The 23,547-nt window shown below is 52.9% G+C and overlaps 12 protein-coding genes across 12 annotated transcripts; 6 read left to right on the top strand and 6 right to left on the bottom strand.

Moving 5' to 3' along the window:
- Positions 1–547: 547 nt before the first annotated feature.
- Positions 548–1,394, bottom strand: N7532_004089 (uncharacterized protein; the record flags this gene model as incomplete). The annotated part of the gene is made up of 4 exons (XM_056616583.1): positions 548–709; positions 774–893; positions 968–1,211; positions 1,306–1,394. The coding sequence occupies 4 exons, from the start codon at positions 1,392–1,394 to the stop codon at positions 548–550; spliced, it is 615 nt and encodes a 204-aa protein (XP_056476940.1).
- A 596-nt stretch (positions 1,395–1,990) lies between these two features.
- N7532_004090 (pseudouridine synthase DEG1) lies at positions 1,991–3,811 on the top strand (the record flags this gene model as incomplete). Its single annotated transcript, XM_056616584.1, has 1 exon — positions 1,991–3,811. One exon carries the CDS (start codon positions 1,991–1,993, stop codon positions 3,809–3,811), a length of 1,821 nt encoding a protein of 606 aa, XP_056476941.1.
- A 125-nt stretch (positions 3,812–3,936) lies between these two features.
- N7532_004091 (PIG-H family GPI synthesis protein) lies at positions 3,937–4,669 on the bottom strand (the record flags this gene model as incomplete). Its single annotated transcript, XM_056616585.1, has 3 exons — positions 3,937–4,014; positions 4,071–4,273; positions 4,336–4,669. 3 exons carry the CDS (start codon positions 4,667–4,669, stop codon positions 3,937–3,939), a joined length of 615 nt encoding a protein of 204 aa, XP_056476942.1.
- A 245-nt stretch (positions 4,670–4,914) lies between these two features.
- Positions 4,915–5,617, top strand: N7532_004092 (ubiquitin-like protein HUB1; the record flags this gene model as incomplete). Its single annotated transcript, XM_056616586.1, has 3 exons — positions 4,915–5,317; positions 5,391–5,529; positions 5,596–5,617. The coding sequence occupies 3 exons, from the start codon at positions 4,915–4,917 to the stop codon at positions 5,615–5,617; spliced, it is 564 nt and encodes a 187-aa protein (XP_056476943.1).
- A 684-nt stretch (positions 5,618–6,301) lies between these two features.
- N7532_004093 (ribose phosphate diphosphokinase subunit PRS5) lies at positions 6,302–7,678 on the top strand (the record flags this gene model as incomplete). Its single annotated transcript, XM_056616587.1, has 1 exon — positions 6,302–7,678. One exon carries the CDS (start codon positions 6,302–6,304, stop codon positions 7,676–7,678), a length of 1,377 nt encoding a protein of 458 aa, XP_056476944.1.
- A 1,041-nt stretch (positions 7,679–8,719) lies between these two features.
- On the bottom strand, positions 8,720–9,979 carry N7532_004094 (H(+)-transporting V0 sector ATPase subunit d; the record flags this gene model as incomplete). The annotated part of the gene is made up of 4 exons (XM_056616588.1): positions 8,720–8,803; positions 8,861–9,750; positions 9,809–9,897; positions 9,948–9,979. The coding sequence occupies 4 exons, from the start codon at positions 9,977–9,979 to the stop codon at positions 8,720–8,722; spliced, it is 1,095 nt and encodes a 364-aa protein (XP_056476945.1).
- A 269-nt stretch (positions 9,980–10,248) lies between these two features.
- nop58 (RNA-processing protein NOP58) lies at positions 10,249–12,129 on the top strand (the record flags this gene model as incomplete). Its single annotated transcript, XM_056616589.1, has 3 exons — positions 10,249–10,370; positions 10,483–10,643; positions 10,706–12,129. 3 exons carry the CDS (start codon positions 10,249–10,251, stop codon positions 12,127–12,129), a joined length of 1,707 nt encoding a protein of 568 aa, XP_056476946.1.
- A 438-nt stretch (positions 12,130–12,567) lies between these two features.
- N7532_004096 (uncharacterized protein) lies at positions 12,568–13,468 on the top strand (the record flags this gene model as incomplete). The annotated part of the gene is made up of 3 exons (XM_056616590.1): positions 12,568–12,573; positions 12,626–12,781; positions 12,938–13,468. The coding sequence occupies 3 exons, from the start codon at positions 12,568–12,570 to the stop codon at positions 13,466–13,468; spliced, it is 693 nt and encodes a 230-aa protein (XP_056476947.1).
- Positions 13,469–14,269: 801 nt separating this feature from the next.
- On the bottom strand, positions 14,270–16,201 carry N7532_004097 (glycosyltransferase domain-containing protein; the record flags this gene model as incomplete). Its single annotated transcript, XM_056616591.1, has 1 exon — positions 14,270–16,201. One exon carries the CDS (start codon positions 16,199–16,201, stop codon positions 14,270–14,272), a length of 1,932 nt encoding a protein of 643 aa, XP_056476948.1.
- A 288-nt stretch (positions 16,202–16,489) lies between these two features.
- Positions 16,490–17,551, bottom strand: N7532_004098 (uncharacterized protein; the record flags this gene model as incomplete). Its single annotated transcript, XM_056616592.1, has 1 exon — positions 16,490–17,551. One exon carries the CDS (start codon positions 17,549–17,551, stop codon positions 16,490–16,492), a length of 1,062 nt encoding a protein of 353 aa, XP_056476949.1.
- A 650-nt stretch (positions 17,552–18,201) lies between these two features.
- N7532_004099 (slipin family protein) lies at positions 18,202–19,384 on the bottom strand (the record flags this gene model as incomplete). Its single annotated transcript, XM_056616593.1, has 3 exons — positions 18,202–18,943; positions 19,000–19,117; positions 19,189–19,384. The coding sequence occupies 3 exons, from the start codon at positions 19,382–19,384 to the stop codon at positions 18,202–18,204; spliced, it is 1,056 nt and encodes a 351-aa protein (XP_056476950.1).
- A 2,567-nt stretch (positions 19,385–21,951) lies between these two features.
- N7532_004100 (LLM class flavin-dependent oxidoreductase) lies at positions 21,952–23,427 on the top strand (the record flags this gene model as incomplete). The annotated part of the gene is made up of 1 exon (XM_056616594.1): positions 21,952–23,427. The coding sequence occupies one exon, from the start codon at positions 21,952–21,954 to the stop codon at positions 23,425–23,427; it is 1,476 nt and encodes a 491-aa protein (XP_056476951.1).
- Between the last annotated feature and the right edge of the window lie 120 nt (positions 23,428–23,547).

Raw genomic sequence — 23,547 nt, forward strand, 5'->3', positions numbered from 1 at the left:
TGTGACTGGGGGAAAGCCCTGTGCTGTCAATCGACAAGGTGGACTTAATCGTTACCTTGGTTTCTCCCTGTATGTATATTCTAGTATTCGGGAAAAGGTGTGCTCGGTATTCCAAGTCCTTTGTAGAGAATGTAGTGTAGTTGGCTTCGATATCTGAGAAACACCCAAGGCGGCTGATGAATTATTCCAGCGTATAGATTCTAATTTCGTGACCTACGCTGGGTTGGTGCCGACACATGATACTCCACTCGTAGTTGATCGACTATTTCGAGGAGGGTCTGAGGTGCAGCTGTGGTCCATGGACATCCTTCCCTGTCACTATGATATAGTAAGGTACCATAGGCACTTCAGAGCTATGGAAACACGAGTGCTAGAGAGGTGCGCCCAAGCAAGTTACTAGTGGGACAATAACATGAATTTACGACGTCAGTGGAATAATCGAAAATCAGAAAATCGACCAACAACACGCTCACTGAGACCATACTCATTTCAGAAACTCGCTATGCACTAGTGCAGTGTGTCAAATACTCAACGTAAAAAGTGAGACTCAAAGAATATTGCATCCACCAGCCGTTTGGCCACCCTTCTCTGTCGTCGTCATCCCTGCCATTCTAGCAAGATCCTCGAATGTTTCTGCAAGCAGCTCGCCAGTCACCGCTGAACATTCTGCATAGCTATCACAGCGGAGTTCTTGGGCAATGCGATATGTCTTTTGATTGATGTGAGCTAATATGCGTCTGACGTACACTCCAGTCTGTCGACATTTGACATACCTCTTGTGGGTAAATGATGTCCTCGCCTTCCTGTCTGAGATCGCGTTTCAGACCGAGCATCATCACTGGGATGCGCTCGCCATGACCATGCTGGAAATATCGAATTATATCCTGCCGCCACTATGCATGGGCTTCATCAGCTTCTGGGTTCCGCAATTGAGCTCACCGATATCATAGAATGATTGTTGCAATACCTCTTTAAGACCCGCTAATGTCTCCCGGTTGGAGATATCAAATGCTAGAACGACGACATCTGGGTGGAGAGTACTCCAATGCTGATTGGGACTTGCAGTGTCATAAAGTTCTAGGGTGAATTTTTTCTTTGAGAATCGAATGTCATAGATAAATGGCTGGTCACTATCGCGAAGGGCCTCGACGGTGTTGTCTGCGGCCGCGCCGGGTTGTGATGGCGAGGGTTTCTTGCCCCTTTTCAGGCGTCTATGTCATCGTCAGGTCCAAGTCCATTTCTCTGTCTCGATTTCGTGAATTCAAGCAGCAGCGTAGCTGCGAATGGAACCCGGATTCAACTCACGATAAGAATGTGGATTTCCCACATCCCGCATCGCCGAGCAGTAGCAAGGTTACCGTCGCATCGGTCTCACCAGCTGTGGCCTCGGTCATCCTATTGAGTTCTCTGGTGCTATTTTTGTTGTAAGAACAGCATCTCGTATCTGCGCAGACTGTTTGGAGTGGTGTTGCAACGCTGGTGAGGAGGTTAGTGGTCCTAGGTGCTCGGGGGTGGCAATGCGGTAGGATGGGGTAGAGCAGCCGAGACCGGTGCTGCGTCGATATATAAACTCGCACGGGAGCACCCTTTCTGAAGTGGTATATCACCTCCACATCCCAAAATTGACAGCCAGTAACTCCGAAGTAAACCAGTGAAATTGATCAATAGCGATAAAAGTAGCCTCAATTGAGAATAAAGACCAGAAACACATAAATACGCACCTCAAGAAACACAAATCCCGGGAGAAGGCGTATCTTACATTACCATACATAGGATAATACCACAGTACACGATCTTCCGCGGACTTGAAATTTCTCTCCGCTGCGGGCAAATCAATTTCGCGCTACGTGAGCCAGCCTCTCTTCAGACCGCCAGAAGTGGCATGTGGAGGATACCAGCAAGACTCTCCCTACAGAGTACCGCTTTCCAGAACGCTCTGAAGTTACAAACTCGATTACAGAGCCAGATCCGCTCGCCAACGCCGCAAAATATGGCCGATGCGGGTGCCGAGGGGCGTCCCGATTACTCGACCTGGACCAATTCCAGTCTGATTGATCGAATCACAGAACTCGAAAGACAACTGCATGCCCAGACGACGCAGTACACGGCCGCGCCCGCGGAAGGTGCACCGGGTGCAGCTGTTTCGGAAGGTGTCTACGAGCCTGCCATTCCGCCTCCCCCATCCGCCAAAACTTCGAAGAAACGCGCCCACTCCCCGGCGGAGGTTGATATCGTCCACAAGCCCGCACCAGATCGGCTGCCGAAGGAAAATCGTGGATTTGACCCATCGAAGTACAACACCCGGTACATCGCACTCAAGTTCGCCTACCTGGGACAACGGTACAATGGCCTCGAGCATACGAATGGGAACACTACGCCGCTCCCTACGGTCGAGGAAATCCTGTGGAAAGCTTTGCGGCGTACACGGTTAATCCTCCCTGAAACTAGCTCGCCTGATGAGCCGCATCCTACCGAGCCACGAGAGATGCGTCCCTACTCTCTTCACTGGGACGGGTGCGACTACTCGAAGGCCGGGAGAACGGATCGTGGCGTCAGTGCATTTGGGCAAGTTGTTGGGGTGAGGGTTCGCAGTGCTCGGCCAAAGCCGCAACCAAAGGCTACAGACCCAGAAGCGGATGACGCTGCAACGCAAGTTGAACTCTCGTCCGTAGACCAGGACTGGGATGATATTGCCGATGAACTATCCTATGTGTCGATCTTGAACAGAGTACTACCAGATGATATCCGAATTCTAGCCTGGTGCCCTAATCCCCCACCGGGATTCGATGCTCGTTTTTCTTGCCGTGAGCGCAGGTATCGATACTTCTTCACCCAACCTGCCTTCTCCCCTACCCCTGGAGCAGTCGGACTTGAAGATCGTATCGGAGGAGGGGAGGGGTCGCGGAAAAAGTACCGCGAGGGCTGGCTGGATATCGAAGCCATGCGCGAAGCAGCCAAGTACTACGAAGGCACACACGATTTCAGGAACTTCTGCAAGCTGGACACGAGCAAGCAGATTGAAAACTTTGAGCGCATAATTTTTCGCTCCGATATTGAGCGCGTTGACCCCAAGTCCCTTCCCCTGGGCTATGTGAACCGACCGGGGTTCCAACAGTGCGAGGATTCTCCAATGGACATGGATATGACCTCCGACGATTCTGCAAAGACGCCCCCACAGGTGTATTCGTTCACCCTGTACGGCTCCGCCTTTTTGTGGCACCAGGTTCGCCACATGGTCGCTATTCTCTTCCTAGTTGGGCAAGGACTCGAACCTCCGTCCATCGTCCTAGATCTTTTGGATATTGTCAAAACCCCACGAAAGCCATCATATGAGATGGCATCTGATGCACCACTCGTGCTGTGGGATTGCATCTTCCCCGACGAAAGCTCCGGCAGCCGAGATGATGCATTGGACTGGGTATATGCCAGCGATCCGAGACTCAACCAGAACGGCAGCGCCAAAGGCGATGGCAAGTTTGGCATCAAGGGTGTGGTTGACGGTTTGTGGAGTGTCTGGAGACAGCGCAAGATGGATGAAATCCTGGCCGGTGCTCTACTGGATTTGACGGTTAGCCAGGGTGACCAGAGCATGGACAACATATTTGGAAAGCAGGGACTCACCAAGAAACAGTGCAGAGGTGCTAAGGTCTGGTTGGGGTCAGATGAAGCTCGTGTGGGTGGAAAATACATCCCTGTCATGCAGAAGCCAAAGCTGGACCCCGTTCCGGTTCAGAATGCCAGATGGCTTGCGTCCAAACAACGCAAAATGGCGGCAAAAGAAGAAGCTGAGAAGGCGGAAGTGCTGCAATAAGATTGCACTCGCAGAATATTTCAGATCGCATAGTCCCCTTTCGAGAGCAGAAGAAATATAAGCGTTTTGAGTTGTCAGTTAGAAAGATCGAAGTTTCGGAAGCAACGAAATAGGATCCTAGCATATCATGATTTCGCATCATAGAGACAACGACGCGAGCCCCGCCAAACTTCTTCAAGGATCTCACGCTTCGGTAGTAGGTGCTATAAATCATTCACTTTAGCGCAAGACCTATGACAGACAGAGGAAGAGACCCTACCGGAAAAACCACCAGAACATCGGGTTCTCCTTCGACAATCACAGCGAGATAAAATCTAACCTCGAATCCCTTGAAAGCCTCGTGTATCACAATGTCTTGAATCTGAGTGGTGGGGATAAATCTCGTCGCGGCTGAAGAAAGGTATGTTGAAGAAGACGTCGAGGTCTGAATTCCGAAGCCTCGAATTACAAGGAGAGATTCCTCTGCAGATTATTATCAGCCGATACTCGAGATACTAGTAAGCATTCCATAGCTCAACACATACCGGTGTACCCTCTTCTAAAAACGCCATATACGATCAATGTGTTGACCGCGGCCATGGCCCATGGGTTGTAGGAGTCCACCAGACGGCAGATATGAGCACCGAGTGGGCTGGCCCAAATGAGCTTCCACTGTAATATCCTGCCATTCTCCAGCAGGAAAAAGTGACGAATCCGTGCAGCGGTAGCGAGGATCACGCAGCAGAAAAGGAGTGCGCGCAGAAGGATCTGGAGACCAAAGAAGATCTTCGCCGGGGAATTGGAGCGCCGGGCCGCATTAGAGACGGTGAAGCTGACGGTTGTCGGCGACGGCCGCTGGATTCTCAAGCGACCGGGCATCGTTGAGGTGGGGGATCAGGTGGGACACGTATACCCTGACAAGTCAATCGCATAAGAAGCGAGATCTCAGCACCTCCCCCGACCTGCGCGAAGCTCGAATCGGGGCAAAACACGGGCTAGTCCGGTTCTGGCATAGCGGCGCATCTGCAGACCCTGTGTCACGTGCAGCAGCTCTGCTTCTCCGTTGACATCGGGGCTGGACTGTCGGGCACCAACCTCACTCTCTCGACTTTCCAACCTCTACCATGGGTGACCGTTCACGGAGCCGGTCACCACACCGGCGAGATGACGGCGATCGAGGTCGAACGAAAAAGTCCGGAGGCTTTCGGTGGAAGGAAAAGAAGCGCGACGACGATGACCGCGGCGACGAGCGCAGACTAGATCGAGGATACCGAGACCGAAATGACCGTCCACGGTCGCCACGCAGAGATCGCGACGGAGACAGATACCGCAATGACAACTCGGACCGACGACGGCGCGAGGACCGTGATGCACCCCGGGAAGACCGCGAGAAGACGGAAAAGAAGGAGAAGAAGAAGGAGAAGAAACCGGTCGCATCCCAATCCTCCGAGCCCATGATTGTTGTTCATGTCAACGATCGTCTGGGCACCAAGGCTGCGATCCCCTGTCTGGCCTCTGATCCAATCAGTATGTTCACATGTCCCATTGTTTCCCTGCAGGTTGATTGCCGCGGAGCGGGAAGATACTAATGTTTACCAAGAGCTCTTCAAAGCTCAAGTGGCCGCGCGCATCGGCCGGGAGCCTCATGAAATCCTTCTTAAACGCCAGGGCGAACGTCCCTTCAAGGACCAATTGACTCTGGAGGACTACGGAGTGAGCAACGGAGTACAACTTGACCTGTGAGCCTCCACGCCTCCCTTGCCCCCACTGATCTCGAGCTTTTCGGTATGCTAACTGTTTTCTAGGGAGGTCGGCACGGGCGACTGATGATGGACACATAGTCCGATATCTTAACTAAGAGCGTGGATTGGACAGTTCAATGTTTTTATTACGGATCCGGAGCATGGGAGCGGTTGTCTCTTTATTTTCTTTAATCCTCTTATTTGCATCTTCTCTGCGCACACACACACACACACACACATCTGTATCTACCGGCAAATGGAATGCTGTATTCCCCCGAGGAAATACATTCCGGACAGATCCTGACTATTTGCCGTCCACACGACGGGATCTTCGTGCATTGCGTCGCCGTTCTCTGCGGGGCTTTTGGCTGGGCCTCCGCGCTTAGCCCTATGCGGTATCTCGACACCTGAGGCATATACGCCAGCAGCCAACCCGAGGCCGGCAGTTGTTCCACTCTCCAAAGAGGCTTTTTTTCGAATCGCGGGCCTCACACGAGCTACTGGTTTCTTTTCCTTCTGGCTGTCTGCGCTGCTCCTCTCGACCTCCTCTCGCCCCCGCGATGCGGTAGTCGATTAACTTCACATTCTGCAATCTTCACAGTCTTCTTTCTTCCTTTGACTCTTTCGTCTCCCCTCCGAGATCGCACTCCCAGATTTTCCGACCCTCCGCCAATTCCAGACGTCCTCCCACCTCCCCTCCCAAATCCGACCGTACCCCCTCGATATCGTCGATATTCCCGTGCAGGACCTGTCTGAACAATAAACCAGCATGGTTCGCAATCTTGTCGTCATCGGGGGCACTTCCCACCCACAGTTGACTGAATCCATCTGCGGTGTGCTGGGCATCCCGCCGGCGGAGGTTCTGCTGTCCAAATTCGCCGTGGGCGAAACCCGGGTGGAAATCCAGGAGTCGGTCCGTGAAAAGGATGTCTACATCATTCAGTCCGGCGGCGGTAAGGTCAACGACCACCTGCTGGAGCTCCTCATCACCATCTCCGCCTGTAAGACGGCGTCCGCCCGTCGAGTGACCGCCGTGCTCCCTCTCTTCCCTTATTCTCGCCAAAGCGACATCCCTTACGACAAGACCGGAGCTCCCCTCGTCAAGTCATCCGTGGCGAACCGGCCCAACAATGGTTACACTTTTGAGAGTACCCCTCCGACCCCGGGTCCGGGCAAGCCCGAGGGTCTTGGACTGATGAACGGCATCGACAACCTCCAAAAAAGCCTCGCCAAGGCCCAGATCGAAGATAGTAACGGCAGCCCCGTGAAAAAGCGCCCCAGTAACGGCCTTCCGCGCAGCGATACCAACGAGTCGCTTAAGTCTATAACTAACGGCGTCCCGGAAGACGCTGCGAGCACCGCATCCAACTCCAATTCTTCCAAGATCAATGCCTTCCAGCCCCGCCCCGGTTACAAGCAGTGGGTTGCGCAGGCAGGTACCCTGGTTGCCGACTTGCTTACTTGTGCTGGCGCGGATCACATCATCACCATGGATTTGCACGACCCTCAGTACCAGGGTTACTTTGATATCCCTGTCGACAACCTCTACGGCCGTCCTCTTCTCAAAAGCTACATCCAGCGCAACATCCCCAACTACAAACAGGCTGTCATCGTCAGTCCCGATGCTGGTGGTGCGAAGCGCGCGACCGCAATTGCCGACCAGATGGGCATGGAATTTGCCCTCATCCACAAGGTTCGTCTACAAATCAATTCGGAGTCGCTTGGATATGCGAATAGATCGATTGAAACTTTTACGCAGGAGCGTCGCCCCACGAAGATTACAGACCGTCAAAATGCCACCATGATGTTGGTCGGCGATGTTCGCGATCGCATAACTATCCTCATCGATGACCTGGCGGATACCTCAAACACAATTACCCGCGCCGCCAAGCTTCTGAAGAAAGAGGGCGCTTCCCAGGTTTATGCCTTGGTCACCCACGGTATCCTCAGCGGCGACGCCATCGAGCGTATCAATGCCAGCTCACTTGACAAGGTCGTGGTGACCAACAGTGTGGACCAGGGTGATCACCTGCGTCGCTGCCCGAAGCTGGAGGTCCTGGAGGTCGGCCACGTTTTCGCTGAGGTGAGTCACATGCGTCGAATTGCCCTCCGCGCCCTGACTCCACTTGCTGACCGCTTCAACTAGGCTATCCGTCGCGTCCACCACGGTGAAAGCATTAGTGTTCTGTTCCAATATGACTGATTTTCTGGCAACCTTGCTGGGAAATGATTTCTTCAAAACTAATCAAACCAAAAAAAAAGGGCGAGGCTGCGGGATTTGATTTTCCTAGCTGGCCTTTGAATTGAAAATTTTCTGGATCTTTCGGGCGTTGTTGACATGAAGCCGTTCGTGTTGTATTTTTGCCCCTACCGAATTTCTCTTGCAATATAGAACCACGGTCAAAGTAGACTTGGTACCTTTGAGAGATCCTTGATGTATTTGTGTGAACCCTTGACGCTCTCGTGGACTTTGATTTTTTGGAATGTCCTTATTTTATCTAGGTGCTGTTACATTCTGCCGGCCATCTGCACATATGGGCCCGAATTGGAATAAATCAAAACTTTTTACTCTTCAAACGTCCTTTTGCTTTACCGCTGTTTGGGTCGGCCGAGGTTTTGTGGTTGCGTCGTGGAAGGGGTCCTTGTTGCTCTAATCATGACGAAGCACGGGAAATGGGTTCTACGGGGTCAAGCAGGTAGTATAAACATAGATGTTGGGGCCCCTATCCACGGCGGTGCATTAGAAAAGTTCTGTACATTAACACTACACCGCTGTGTGATATACAGGGCGAGATGTCGACAAATCACATTATGAACAACTAGAATGATGCTCCAAATCTGGCACTATAACTTAGTGGGGTGAGATACGTATGGATTTTGATACGAGCACTACACCAAGATATGGAACTTAAACAATGCTCCTTGTTCACCTCCTATCATAACGTAGGATATGTCACAAAAAGCAACGCGGGCGCGAAAATGTCCAATGCCCGAAGAATTGGAAAGCCAATAATAGCCGAAACCAGATATAACCATTGTCAAGGTGATGCGCTCACTTAGATACTTGGAAAGAAAACGAACTGGGTACTCGATACAACAAAATAGACTGGCCACCAGAAGCGAAACTTCTCAGCCAGAGAGGTAAATACAGAGAATAGGAAGAGGTACGAGGTCATAATGTCTGGGCTTAGAAGACGGAGATGAAGTTTCCGATCCTCTCCTTTTGGTTCTGAGCAATGCACTCTGAGATCCAGGTTACATTCCGGATTTCCTGTTGGTCATTAGTCTCGAAATTTTCCAAGTAAGTCGTTTCGAATACCAGACTTACCTGCTCCTTCAACTTCATCCAACCATACACCACCGCCGGGGTGAATTGACGGGTAAAGACTAGTTTTGACATCTCCATTTCCTTTTGGTAGAAAAGGTCCTCAAGACTCTTTCCATCGGCCGGGCCACCGCCCATACCACCAAGGCCACTGCCGCCTTGGCTCAAACCCACGGCATCAAAGAACAGCTTGTAATCCGCGACAGCGCTGACTGCTAGAGCCACACCCTCAACGTCTTCTGCACGGGAAAGCATCAGACTCCCCTCGGGGTAAAGTTTACCGAATTCAGGGTACAGCTTCCTCCGCTCTTGCTTGGAGAGTTCAGTGCCGAAGGAGTTGAGGGTGATGTTGATGGACCGGCGGTCGGCCTCGAACTGCAGGATCTCGGACATGACATCCTGCGTCGGGCTACCAGCAAAATCGGGGTGGGTGTTGACGAAGTTGAAGAAATCCTCCAGGTAGTTCTTGTACAGGGTGTTGCGAACAATCTCAATGTTCAGCTCATCCAAATCATGGTGGCTGAGACTGCCCTTGAAGTATGGCGCGAGTGGGGTTTCGATCAGAACCGAGTTGTAAAGCTCCTCGATGTTGGTCGCAACACATAGCACAGGCAGGGTCTCAAACCAACCCAGAGGGTGGCATCGCTCGAGGAGTTCGCGGGTGTCTCGCTCGTGCAGGGTGCCGGTGATAAGGAGGGCAATGTTGTCGATCATGTACCCGTATGTCAGATATTCCAAGAATTTAGCAGTCGATCCGGTGGACTGCGCGATAAGGTAGCGGAACTCCGAGACCAGCTTGTCGGTCATCTTGCCGGCGAGTGCTGAGGTGGAGGGGTTCGGGGGAAGAGAGGCAAGGAAGTCGCCATAGGAGGGGCCCAGCTGGAGTTTCACGTCTGCGATGAGTACGATTAGCATCTAAGCTTGCTTTCTAGGGATCGCAAATTGGCCTACCATCAATGGATTCGCATTGTGTCAAGTTGGAGTAGTTCTGGCCGCTCAGCAGGCTGTTCCGATACCCCCGAACGATACCTTCGACGTATCTGCAAAAGTTAGCATGCGACCAATCCATGCATAGAGCAAGTCCACTAACCCGCCATTCACATTGAAGAAGAGGCCTTCCATGATGTGCGGAGTGAACAGATGGGTTGGGGGAGGAACAGCTGTAGCTCCTTCGACGCCCGTATTCCGGCGTCACTTACGTAAGCCACAGCCACATGTGGCTTTCGACTTTTGCACTTTTTCTTCCGTGCAAAATTTCTAGATTTCTCCTCAACGGTGAAAGCGTCCACGGTCCACACCTTCTTTCCGTCTTTCTTTACCTGTACGACCTGGGCCCCTCGATACCCTTTCCGAAAAACTTTTTCGCAGCCTACAAGCCGTGGTTGCCCACCATGTCGCTTTTCATTTTGACCGAAACCAGCGCGGGTTACGCCCTGCTGAAGGCCAAGGACAAGAAGCTCTTCAAGAACGAGCTGCCTGAGGAGATCAGCACTGCTGAGGGTGTCTCGAGCCTGTAAGTTTCATTTTTTTCAATGCCAACCGAAATCTTGGTGTGAAGGGGACGATTTGCAGACCGGGCGCAAATTTTTTGTCGCAGCCAACAACGACGCTAACGCTGTCTGCAGGTTCAAGCTCAAGGAATTCCAGAAGTTCGACAGCGCTGCTACCGCCGTGGAGGAGGCTGTTTCTATTAGCGAGGGCAAGGTTACCCCCCGTCTTGCGTCGCTCCTGGACCGTGTCAAGGACGAGAAGAAGGTTTCCCTGGCCGTTGCTGACCCCAAACTCGGTATGTTCAAACCAATTGCACTGTAACCAACAATTAACTGACCTGGAGGTTCTTTTTCTCAGGAAACTCAATTGGAAAGCTCCCTGGCCTGTCCATCGAATGTATCGCCGACAACAAAACCAACGATGCCTTCCGTGCCATTCGTGAAAACCTCACCTCACTTATCCCCGGCCTGGCGCCCAGCGATATGTCTGCCATGTCCCTTGGTCTTTCTCACTCTCTTGCTCGCCACAAGCTGAAGTTCTCCCCGGATAAGATTGACACCATGATCGTTCAGGCCATCGGCCTTCTGGACGACCTGGACAAGGAGCTCAACACTTATGCCATGCGTGTTAAGGAATGGTACGGCTGGCACTTTCCGGAGCTGGCTAAGATTCTGAATGACAACATTGCTTACTCTAAGCTTGTCCTGAAGATGGGCATGCGCACCAACTGGGAGACCGTCGATCTTTCCGAGATCCTGCCCGAGGAGATTGAGGGTGCCGTCAAGTCCGCGGCGGATCGCTCCATGGGTAGCGAGATCAACCCCGAGGATCTCGAGAACATGCAAGCGCTTGCCACCCTTGTCGTTGGTCTCAACGAGTACCGTCAGGAGCTCGCTGCCTACCTGACTTCCCGCATGAACGCCATTGCCCCTAACCTGACTGCTCTTGTCGGTGAGCTTGTTGGTGCCCGTCTTATTGCTCACGCTGGTAGTCTGTCCAGCCTTTCTAAGAGCCCTGCTTCTACCATCCAAATTTTGGGTGCCGAGAAGGCCCTTTTCCGTGCCCTGAAGACCAAGCACGATACCCCGAAGTACGGTCTGATCTACCACGCTTCCCTGATTGGCCAGGCCACTGGTCGCAACAAGGGAAAGATGGCTCGTATCCTGGCCGCCAAGGCCTCGCTGGGTCTCCGTGTGGATGCTCTTGCTGAGTGGGATGATGATGTTACCGAGGAGGACAAGGCCGCTCTCGGTACCGAGGCCCGCTTCAACCTTGAGCGCAAGCTTGCTGCTATGGAGGGCAAGCCCATCAAGCCCCGTGGTACTGCTATTGCCCCCAACGGTGCCCCGGCTCAGAAGTTCGACCTGAAGGAGGCTCGCAAGTACAACGCCGATGCTGATGCACTGGCTGAGGAGGAGCCTTCCCCCGCCAAGAAGGACAAGAAGTCCAAGAAGGAAAAGAAGCTGGTGCAGGAGGTTGAGTCCGACGAAGAGATGGCTGATGCCGATTCCGACGACGAGTCTTCAGCAGACGGTACCGACACCGAGCTGGAGAAGATGGCCAAGAAGGCTGGCCTCAGTGTCAAGCGTTACCAACGCAAGCTCGAACGCGGTGAAATCACCTTCGATGCCTCTGGCAACCCCTCAGCGGTTAGCAAGAAGGATATGAAGAAGGCTAAGAAGGAATCCAAGAAGGCCAACAAAGAGGACGGCAAGAAGCGCAAGCGCTCCGACGACGCTGATGACGAGAAAAAGAAGAAGAAGAAGAACAAGGGCGAGTAAAGGTTTTCTTATGCCAAAAGTTTCGTGCTATGTGACGGCTTCGCGGAATTGCTGTATGATATCACTTTCTTTTTGTTTCGCGGCCTGCTCGCATTTTGGGGGCATTTCAAGGTTGTTCTAGCTTTTTTTGTTTCATTTCCTTTGGCGCAGACGGTGCTTGATGGTACAAGGCAGTACAGTTTAGCTGGATAATCTGTTCATATTTCAAATTCTCCTTCACGTACTAGTAGCTTCGTACTATGGCTACTGTACCTGCAGATGAATCCGTCTAAAGGCTCTCCTAAGGCGGGGCAGTACTTGTTTTTTGACACCCATGTCTGCATGTTCTAGGCGACCGCTCCTCTTACCGCCTTGTTTAATCCGGCAAATTGGGCAATTTTCCCTTCGCAACTCACCTCGAGCACTTGGTTCTCGTGATATTCGTCCAAACAGAACATAATGAGGGTAAGTTGGGCTCATTCGATTTTTAAATCTGCTTGCTAAATTTGTATTACAGATAATTGACCCCCAGTCCGCCGTCCTCACCAACGTTGAGGTGCTGGCCTACCTGTCATCCAACCCACCCCGCCGCCCTCCAAACCCGCCTCCAAATGCACGACGAAACTGGGTTCCCAGTCCGGATTTGCGGGACCATAACACGGTGGTGAAAGAGGTAAGCTGGACATGCAGTTGACTCTGCGCCAAATCGACGACTTGGTCAATCATTCATGCTCTATGCGATGGAATTAGCTCATCACCGCATATGAACCGAGCCGGACGCGACAAACGCAGTATGTTAGAGGAACATCGAGCTAAAATATTCCTTTAGATTCATAACTACATTGCTCGTATCTCCCCTCATATCCTCAAATACCCACGCTACTCCCATCGACCCTCATCCTCGCAATCACAATCTCAAGCTGCAATGACAGGCACTTTGAGAGCCAACGGCACCACCGACGCCGAGAACAGTGCTGTCATGCCTCAAATCCAATCCTCGGAGCCGACACCTATGGACCAGGCTATCCGGGACCTCATCACCAAGTTGAAGCCTTACAAACTCACCAAGGCGGAGCTCGTCATGGTCTTGAATTTAGGGCTAGGCGTGCCGAGCGGCCAATCCGATGCTGCTCAACAGGAGAATGGAATGGCGAATGGGGATGATGCGATGGAGATTGATGGGGGACAAGTCAATGGGGATGGGGAAGAGCATGAAGAAGGCGAAGGAGAAGATGATGGTGGTGCGATGGCGCTCTTTGATACCGTAATTGAGGAGCGTGAGGGTCGAATGACAGATGAGGATGTGGCGACGATCCTGGGCATTGTTCGAGAGACGCTTCATGAGAAATATGCTAGTTGAAGGGAATTGGTTGGGAAGTTTGCGGCATCTCTTTAGCATTTCTGTTTCGATATCCCGGGGCTAGTTTCCTCAAATGACAAATCCATGTGTATCATATGCGCTCTTTGCATGAGATCTTCCAAAACCTTTCATCGGTTCAAGTTATTGGGGATTACTCATGACTTTTGTTATTATCTGTTTCACTTAACTAACTAGAGGCAGTCCACGAAGTATTATGTAAGAATTAGAGGAAGGAAACAATACACAGTAGCATGCCATATTTCGTATCCTTTATGTGCCGTTCCAAGCAAAAAGGTAAACACGAACAACCATCCATGTATATTCTCGGCCAGACAGCTCTATCACTAGTGCCTGTACACAGGATAGGGAAGAATGCTACTGGGTTCCGTTAGGGTACCGAAGTCAAGTACAGCAAGTACTCTATCTTAGGATAGTAGTGGTCGTGCCTACTAGATATCCAAAGTCGCGGTCGATTTGAAAGTATTGAAACTCGTTTCTACGAGCATTGATCTGCCCCCTGTAACACGTCGTGTTTATGCCCGCACGTAGCAGTGATAAGACAGGGCACTCGAGTATCTCACTAATCGTACATTTTCCATTGAAAATCACAAACGCCGAACAGCCATGCTTTGAACCGGGGGTAAAGCAAAAGAGGTATCAAGCAAAAAAACAGACCTGGGAGTTCTAAGACGCGAACTTAGAACCGTAGACATGAACAAAAGATTATGTGCAAAACTCCCATAACGCTCGCTGATCTTGTTCATCCAGAACAGAACGAATCCCCCTTTAAACAGGAGGGTTTCACCAGAAATTGAAATTGTTCCAGCCGAACTGATCTTCCTCGTTCTCTTGACCTTTGCCGTGAGTCAGTTTGCCGAACTGGTTGTAGACGGGCTCGTCCGGATCCCCATTCTCCTTCGACCACGGGCCCAAATCATCATCGAAGAGATCACGTTCTTGGCCCTCGCAGATCTCAGATAGGGTAATCCAGTTCGCGTCGTCGGTCCAGAGTCCGCCCCGGCCACCGCGCATATCCCACCACTCCTGTCCTCCCAGGAGGGCAGACTGTGCTGCCTCGAAGCCCTGCGAGTCGCGAACGTATTTCCGGAGTAATGCACGGGCCCAGGGGAAAAACCACATCTTTTCCCACCATGTGTTGCGCAGCTTCGAATCGCCATTCATATGAGCGAGGACAGGGACCGAAGCAGAGTGCGCATTGGTCAGGAGAGGCAAATTGCCCCATCCGTGGTCATGTGGGCTGGGCAGCTTATCGAGGGTCAAGTTCCATGTCGGAATTGACGTTTGGTGCTTAGCCAGGCGACTAGTGTTGAACGGGTTGGGGAGGGACTCAATGTCCGGCGGAAGAAGCATGCGAGTCTCGCGAGGGACACCGAACGAGGCCTGGAACGCAGCTGACCTAGTGACATTATCAAACTTAAGCCAACCGACGTCGTTGCGAGCCATTATCTGGTTGAAGAATAGTTCCGACTTGTAGTCGACACCTATGCCGTATTCGTAGCGGTGGCCCGTTTCCAATTTCACGCTGATACCGGTCAGATTGCTCGCATCGGAGATTCCAATCAGTGAGTAGAGCCACTCCTGGGCACTATTAGCAGTACGGCGACGCTCAAGCTCTCGCACGACCTCCTGTCGACCATACATTTGGGTCAAGGCCAGGTAATCGCCGTACTTCTTGTGGCGTTGCTCGACCAAGCGCAGGACCTCGTCGTAGATGATCTTCAGATCAGCAGCCTGGCCAATCACGGCACCAGGGTTCAACCAGCGGGGACGGTTCTTGTGTCCATCGCGCGCTTCGTCTGTGAACCATCCATACACATCGGGAGGCAGAGAGGACTGCGGGACTGACACACAGCCGGGATCATCCTTCATTTCACTGGGACATATCTTGCTTGCCCCGAAAAGAACCCGCTGTGAGTACTTTTGGATTACCTCTGGCGAAGCACCTGGCTTCAACGGGGGCAGCTCCACATCGCCGTACTTCTTCTGGAGCTTCCTATTGTTCTCGCGCAGAATCTCCTGGAACCGCTGAACGAGAACCTGCGGGGGTAGTTGGAAGAAGGTATCCAGAGAATCCACGACTAGCACAAAGTCGTGAGGCTTGACCGTCTTGCTATCCCGGAGGTAATTGCGCACGCGTGTGATGCGCTGCACCATGCGCTCGAATTCCGTTGCGCCGGGCTTTTCATGGCCATAGCCAACAACTGTCGCAGGCGGATATCCCAGAATCATGGACGAGACCAGGGTTCGGCAAGTACCACGAGAACCCTTGGTGGCGGGCACCAGCAGGTGCAGGTGCGGATTGGTCTTTTCTAAATCATGGGGGAGAGTATCGTTGGGTCCGACGTCGACTCGTCGAGGAAGAAAAACATGCGCATCTTCGGGGTGCTCAGTGAATGGGTGTTGCGAGGGAAATTTTGTCCAGAAGTCCGGCTCAGGCTGCTGGACATGGCGTGCGTTAGCGCTGGCGCTTGCGGCAGTTGACCAGAGCGACATCGGCCAAGCAATTGGAGCTATGGCCTTGTGCATCCAGGCTGGAAGGTTAGCACTCACCTTCGAGGACGATGAAATCATCCAGAGGCAGAGAAGAAAGGCAATGGCGACGAAGGTAATCTTGGCCTTGTGTACTCGCGGGCGATAATGATGGACTTGCCGCCAGAACGAGGCAGACGGCGCCTTGGCCTCGAACTGCGGCGACGAGCTGAACGAGACCATTGGAAAATAGACTGGGAAACGATTCAGTAGCGAAGGGAACAGGTGGCCATGCCGGCGTGTGCAGAGGGGGAGGTTTCAGGATCTTGAAGAATGCCACGCGGGAAGTACGCAATCGAGGGGAGCAACGAGAACGGGCGGCCGCGGCAGGGATCGGCGCCCGCAACGTTCGCAGCACGAGGGCGACTGTACTTAAAACTACGTACTATATTACGAGCAGTAAAATGTATACACACTCTCTCGGTGTCAATATTGGCATTGCTCGTACACATAAAATTACTTTTTATCTCTCTACTCCAAATAGATCTCCTCCCGCAGGCGCTGTAAGTTGCGGAACAAGCCACCCCCAGGCGCCCCACTGTCGCTGTCACGTCGCTGCTCCGACCGCGACCTGGGGCCGCGCATGCTCTGGCCGGCCGTGGCCTGCTGGTGGTCCAGGATACGCCGCCGCTCGTCCACAATCCTCTCCAGAGTATCAACAAACCGATGGCGCGCTTTCTCCTCGGCCGACCCCTTCCAGACCGTCGCCAATATCCGCAGAGCCTCGACGCGGCGGGTGGCTGCTTCCAATCCGGCACGCCCACCGCCGTCACTGTCCAGCAACTCGTTGATCTGTGTCCGTAGCTTCTTCATGGTTTCCTGGCCCTTCTGTTCTTGATCATGGCCATCGGCGCTCATTTCAGGGCCGGAGACGGAGATAAAGGACGAAGAGAAGGAGATCTCGGACGGTGGTAGAGGCCATTCCATCGCATCGCCAAAGGCCTGGACAACATCCTCGAGCCTTGATCGGACCTTGTTGAGTGTACGGAGTTTGGAAATGTATTCGGGATCGATCGGTGCAGCGATTCCCTTTCCTTCTCCTGCAGACTTCTCTTCTGTTTTCGTAGACTCGGGCTGAGACTCCTCGGTCGCCTCTGGCGCGAGCTCTACCTTCCGACCAGCGGAGGCATCATCTGTGGACTCTGGCACAAACTTGGAGATGTCGTCCCGCAGGACTTCTGTCAGGGTCTCCGACAGCCCAATGGTCTCTCCACGGAGAACTTCTACCTCGTATGCCAACCGTCCACCACTTCGGAGTATTTCATCGCTGAGCTGGGAAAGCGTACTGGAGAGGCGCACATTCTGTGCGCTGATTTGCGAGAGCAGTGTCTGGACTTGCGCAGATAGTTCGGTCAGAGGCACGGAGCCCGGCGCTCGCGAGGCATTCGGTTGTAAGGATGCGACAGTTAACGGCGAGAGAGATTCATTGAGGAATTCGGCGGGGTCGAAGTTCGGGTCGGCGAAGTTGGGTGTCGTGTCGGATTGCGAATTGGGGGGTTTGACACTCGAACGTGCAGTCTGTGAGGAAGCCATGGGTAGCAAGTCTGCACGATCGTGGCACTGTGTATCCGTCAAATGATTCCAATCGCACTAATAGAGATTGGACGAGTATTCCATAGTGGCCGGGCTCTGCGATCTAGAGGGCTGTCCGTGTTGACCACGCCGTCCTCCGCTCCGGCTGGGTAGCTTCACCGCCTTGGAAGGTTCACGATAGTTACAATTGTATATTATGCATGCAAAGTTGTAATTGAGATTAATACGGGCTATCTAATGTCAAAGTTTTCTTGCTATTAGGGGACTCATGCAGTATTTTCTACTTTCTGATACGATCTTGATAAACGGCGAAGCAGTAGCCTGATAATTGGACTCGAATAATACTATGAAGCTATTATAACTGCCATATAGCGAAACGCAGAGCAAAAGGGGTAATCATAACGCAGAAAAAGAAGGTGGGTATCGTCGTGGATCGAATCGTATCCAGCCATAGTACAGAATTCAAAGAGGTCTTCGGAGGGATGCGCCCGGATAGCAAGTACCTTGGGTACTTGCTGCCACCGAGCATCAAGCCACCGGGAAAAGCAAGATAAATCACAAGCTAAAGGGTAAGAGTCATATCTTCATGGGAAATTCCAGAAAGGCGGGACCCGATGATGGCAACGTGTCTCTCAAGGCAGCCATTTAAACTAGATGTCCTCGACAACGCGGGCATTCATAGCACGCTGGAACCCGTCATCCGGGATGCCTGTCTGTTGCTGAAGGCCATGGCTGCTAGGGCCCTCGCCAGCATTGTCAGCCGTGGCAAATTGCTGGCTCATGGTCTGGTTCGTAGCAGGCAAAAAAATGACCTTGCTGTTGGCGGTCTTGGCCATCGCCTGCATGGCCTCGAGGTAGCGGATCTGCATGGCGGGGGCAGAAGACAAGATGTCGGCAGCCTGGCGCATCAACTTGGCGGACTCGACCTCGGCACGAGCAGCAATGACCTTGCTCTCACCGATTCGCTTGGACTGAGCAGCCATGGAGAGCGAATCTTGCAGGTCGTTGCTGAAGATGATATCCTTGATCAGCATGGACTCGACTTGTACACCCCAGCCCGCGGCGACCTCCTCGATTATCTCAGATGTGGACTGTGCGATCTCCTCGCGACGCTCAATGACATCTTGCAGAACGCGGGCGCCGATCACATGGCGCAGAGTGGTCTGGGTACGCTCGACGAGCGCCTGCTTCACATTGGAGATACCGAAAGCGGCCTTGTGCGGCGAAGTGACTTGGTAGTAGATGACAGATGTAAGGTTGAGAGTAACATTGTCCTTGGTCATGCAGACCTGGCGCGGGACTTCGACGATTTGGATCTTGACATCGACGGTCGTGAGGTGCTCGCTGAGTGGGTTCACCTTGACCAGACCGGGATCCACGGAGCGCTCGAAACTGGAGATGACATGTCAGAGTAAGGTTGTGCAATTGAGGAGAAGAGTAGTACGAACCGTCCAAATCGCGAGACCAGACCGACCTGACCCTGGTCGACCGGCTTGAAGGGGTTAGGGCAGCAGATACAGCAAGGAATGGCACCAAAGAAACCGATGCATCCTCCCAGGCTATGAACTAGATAAATGAAACGGACACTGGTTAGCTTTGATGCGATATACGACTCAGGAGCGTTTGGCGCGACATACTCATCTGCGCATACCACCCGTGGGCGTCCGGGTTATCCTCGTCGTGCTCGATGGTGGAGGCATATCGCGGCTGCAGGTCAGCCAAGCGAGCCGGCTGGACCTTGACCAGACCGCGCTCATCGTGGCGCGACGAATGCTGATGCTGCGACTGTGGCTCCTGAACGGGGGCCTTGCCGGAAGCTCCGTTGACGGACATGACGGTGTAGCCTGTATTGTGAGGTGGCGGGGATAGTTGAGAATGGAAGAGCAGTGAGAGAAGGATGCTTCGAATATTCGAATCTTCCGATGCAGATGATCTTCAAAGGGGGATGACTGGAGGGGGGGAGGGGCGCGGCCACAAGGTTTAAATACCCAGCCAAGATAAACAGAGCTTCCACCTGCAACCGCCTTGCTAGCATTTACTTTGTCCAGTTGCACCGATCCGATCAGCTTTCTCCGCAGTGGGGCGCCCCCGAACCCTTGGCCTAGCGTCTCTAAGCCTCTCCATGGCTGAGTCTCGGGCGCAACACCGCGAGCTTTCGGATGAATCCACCGCCAACTTGCGGATTGGACGCCCGGGTGCCGAGCATCCGGCTCGAGTCATTGATGATCGTTCGACTCTGGTAGGGCTGTGTTCATGGGTTCATATGTTTCTTGGTTGCAATACGAGAACGACGGCCCGGTGCTATCTACGAGATACTCGATTTGGCCATGCTGACAAGAAAGGAGGTCACTATTCGAGGGGCTTCCCCTAGGATACTGGTCGTCCTCTGGCCGGGCACACCGAAGTATGTACGATGGACGAGCAGCGATCTCGAACGAGATGGCAGCTATGCGCGAATGTAATCCTTCCATTCCCATTCCTCGACTCTTCTCGCATGTTTGTTATCGTTGTATCGTGGTATGCAGCAGGGGGGGGTGGATCCCATTCTCTCCGGGAATCTTTCTGGGCAATCGCTGGGCGATCGTCATGCCACACGTGAGGCCCACACTCTTCCAGATGTTTTCTAGCGTCGACTGGAAGGCTGGCAGGTCCCAGGGGTGAGGCAGATTCCGTGTTGCGCCTGTTGGACACCTCAGGCGTTGGAGGACGCGGAGTGTTGCGACCCAACTTTATCGATCGAGTCTGCGGCTGCGCATCCTCGTCAAGAGCATCCAGAGCTCAAGAAGCATCGGGATTGGCGCAAGCTGATGGCTGTCATGGACGCCACCGTGCATGGGCCGTGTCGCTGCACGCTGCCAGATCATCGTGGGCACCCTGACGTAAAGACGGCACTAGTTCTTTCACCGTGAGACGGCCCCCAACCTTGTGATCGCCCGACCACGGATTGCCAGGGGGCAGTGCCGAGCAGAATCCGATTGGAGCCACTCGGGTGCTGAGATTTGCCTCATGCGAGGTTGGGACCCTGACGCGAGCGGAGACGCAGACGGCAGACATGGGACAATGAAGACTGGCTGGTTTGAGGCTGAGTCCGGTCCCATGTCAAGGCATAAACCACGCGAACTTGCGGGGGATAAGTCGCAATGCAAAGAACCTTCCTATCATTAGGTAGTAGTAATACTAGAAAAGCACTAAAGTAATACAAATAAACGATCAAACATGGTTTGAAATTGGAAATGGGAAAGTACCGCGACAAAGTCGTACTTTTTGTCCGAAGCCAACAATGTGTGGCTTCGATTACGGCCACCACCACCACCACCAAATGAGCCTCTTTTCCAAGCCACGATGGGTAAACATCTTAGTTTTGACACATCGTATTCTAAGGAAACACGAGGCTCTGTTCAATGATCGCGCAATTGAGGCGCGCTCAAGACTTTTTGTTTAATACGCCATGGCAGTGGTAGTTCCTGGGGATAGTGACGGAAGTTGGGATTGTCCAGGCGCTCCTTCAGATGCAAGCAGAAGTCCTTTCATTGCCATTCTTTTCGAATGCGACAGTCTGATAGTAGGAAAATTATTTGGTCCATACGATCTCTGTGCCATTGCATCTTATCATAATGTGAACTATATTGAAACTAAACCCTTTGCCACATAAACATTGAAATGTACAAGATACGAGTTATATAGCTCAAATGTCAATAAGTTCACATGTAAAATGCCGAGGAAAAAAGCTAAAGCGCCATAATCCATTACCTACGCAAATAATAAAACTCCTGGAGAGTTCTTGAAAGCATTTTTGCCAAGGGTGGACAGCTACAGGGCAGCCAGTGTGGTGGGAACTATACCTTTGTAGGGTGACAGGTAATGCCCAGGTGGTGACTGTTGACCGTTATGAAACAAGAGCTACTCAAGGCGGCTAATAAAGCGCGAAAGTCAAAGCTGACTGCACGACAACCGTGAATAATTAGCATTCGAAATTTCATATGTGCTAATTGCACTAGCACGCCTGGTAGTATGCCCTGAGGGATCTATCGGCCGAGCCAGCACCCCTTGACCAAGTAGTACCGCCTCAGTCCAGGGTAACTCACCCAGCACTTCACCAATGGCTCCAACTCTCCGACACAAGTGACAGCACCAAATGACAGCACCCCTGTGAAATCCTCCGAGAGGAGTTGGCCAACCCCGCCGAGGTACATAATCTGCTGACGCCATCAGACTCCAACTTCACGTCTTTCGTCCTGCACGCCATCGACGAGCCTGCGGGGTCGGCAAAAGAACAAAAGCCATGCGAAAACAATAAATATGAAGGGGCAACCCCAAAAGACGAAAAATGCAATTAACGTGTCGCGCGTCAATTCCTCTCCTACCAATTCGCCCGGCGAGACCAGACCACCGTTGCAACCATGGGTTCTACAGAGAAGAAGCAGCTTATCATCAATGCCTTCGCTATGCACTCCCCGGCACACCTGAATCCAGGTCTATTCCGGTATCCGACCGACAAGGGCGCAGAGTACAAGGACCTCAAACACTGGATCTCGCTCGCCCAGAGACTCGAAAAGGCCAAATTCCACGCCATCTTCTTCGCCGACGTCCTGGGCGGCTACGATGTCTACAAGGGTCCCGCCAATCTCGACCCGACCATTCCAGCGGGCGCGCAGTTCCCCATCAATGACCCCCTGTACAGCATTCCCGCCATGGCAGCCGCGACGGAAAGCATCGGTTTCGGCGTCACCGCTTCCACCACATATGAGGCGCCCTACGCGCTGGCCCGGCGGTTTTCGACCGTCGACCACCTCAGCAATGGTCGTATTGGCTGGAATATCGTGACCTCGTACCTGGATTCCGCGGCCCGGAACTTCGGCCTCGATACCCAGGTCGAGCACGATGAGCGCTACCGCATTGCCGATGAGTACCTGGATGTGACCTACAAGCTCTGGGAGGCCTCGTGGCGGGACGATGCCGTGACTTGGAGACAGGATGCTTCCAAGAATGGTCCGCCCCAGGGCGCTCTGGGTCACTATGCTAACCCCCGTTCCGTGCGCCAGATCAACCACAAGGGGAAATACTTCCAAGTGCCTGGCCCTCACCTGTGTGAACCGAGCCCGCAGCGCACGCCGTTCATACTCCAGGCGGGAACCTCGACAGCTGGCAAGGCGTTCGCGGCTAAGCATGCAGAGGCCGTATTCCTGCATGCCCAAAAGCCAGAGCTGGTGCGTCCTTCTGTCGATAGCATTCGCCAACAAGCGGCCGATCTGGGTCGGAACCCACAGGACATCAAGGTGGTGGCTGGGGCCCTGGTGATTGTGGCAGAGACCGACGAAGAAGCACAGGCTAAATTCGAGAAGCTCAAGAGCTATGGCGATCGGGAAGGGGCTCTGGCTCTATTTGGCGGTTGGACGGGCTATGACTTGTCGACGTACACCGATGACCAGGACTTCCGGTTCGTGGAGCAGCCCGCCGTGCGCAGTATGGTGAACCACTGGGCAAGCACAGTGCCCGGAACCGAAGGCCAGAAGTGGGATAAAAAGACCATCGCTGATTATCTGACCCTGGGCGGCAATGGAGTCAAGATCATCGGTAGTGTGAAGACGGTTGCGGATGAGTTGGAGCGATGGGTCAATCTCGGCGACGTGGATGGGTTCAACCTCAGCTATGCCAGTCTCCCGGATACCTTTGACGATATCATTCGTCTTCTACTTCCTGAGTTGCAGAGACGCGGTCTTTTCTGGTCGGATTATGCCGTGCCCGGGGGTACTTTCCGTGAGAATATGTATGGGAAGCAGGGCCAAACTAGACTTCCCGAGTCCCACCCAGGTGCCAAGTATTTCTGGCGAGCAGGCGAAGTGGCTCCTCCCTACAGCCTGAAAGAATCGCAATAAGCATGTCAGATAAAGCATAATTCACGTCCAGGATCATTCTAGAACAAACATAGGATACCCTTACTCAGACTAGTTTCATATTAGATCCCATTAGACACTGGTACCTCTCTAGGAACCTCA

The sequence above is a fragment of the Penicillium argentinense genome (genome assembly GCF_028826775.1).
Source record: "Penicillium argentinense strain IBT 30761 chromosome Unknown utg000004l_segment0_segment0, whole genome shotgun sequence".
NCBI lineage: Eukaryota > Fungi > Ascomycota > Eurotiomycetes > Eurotiales > Aspergillaceae > Penicillium > Penicillium argentinense.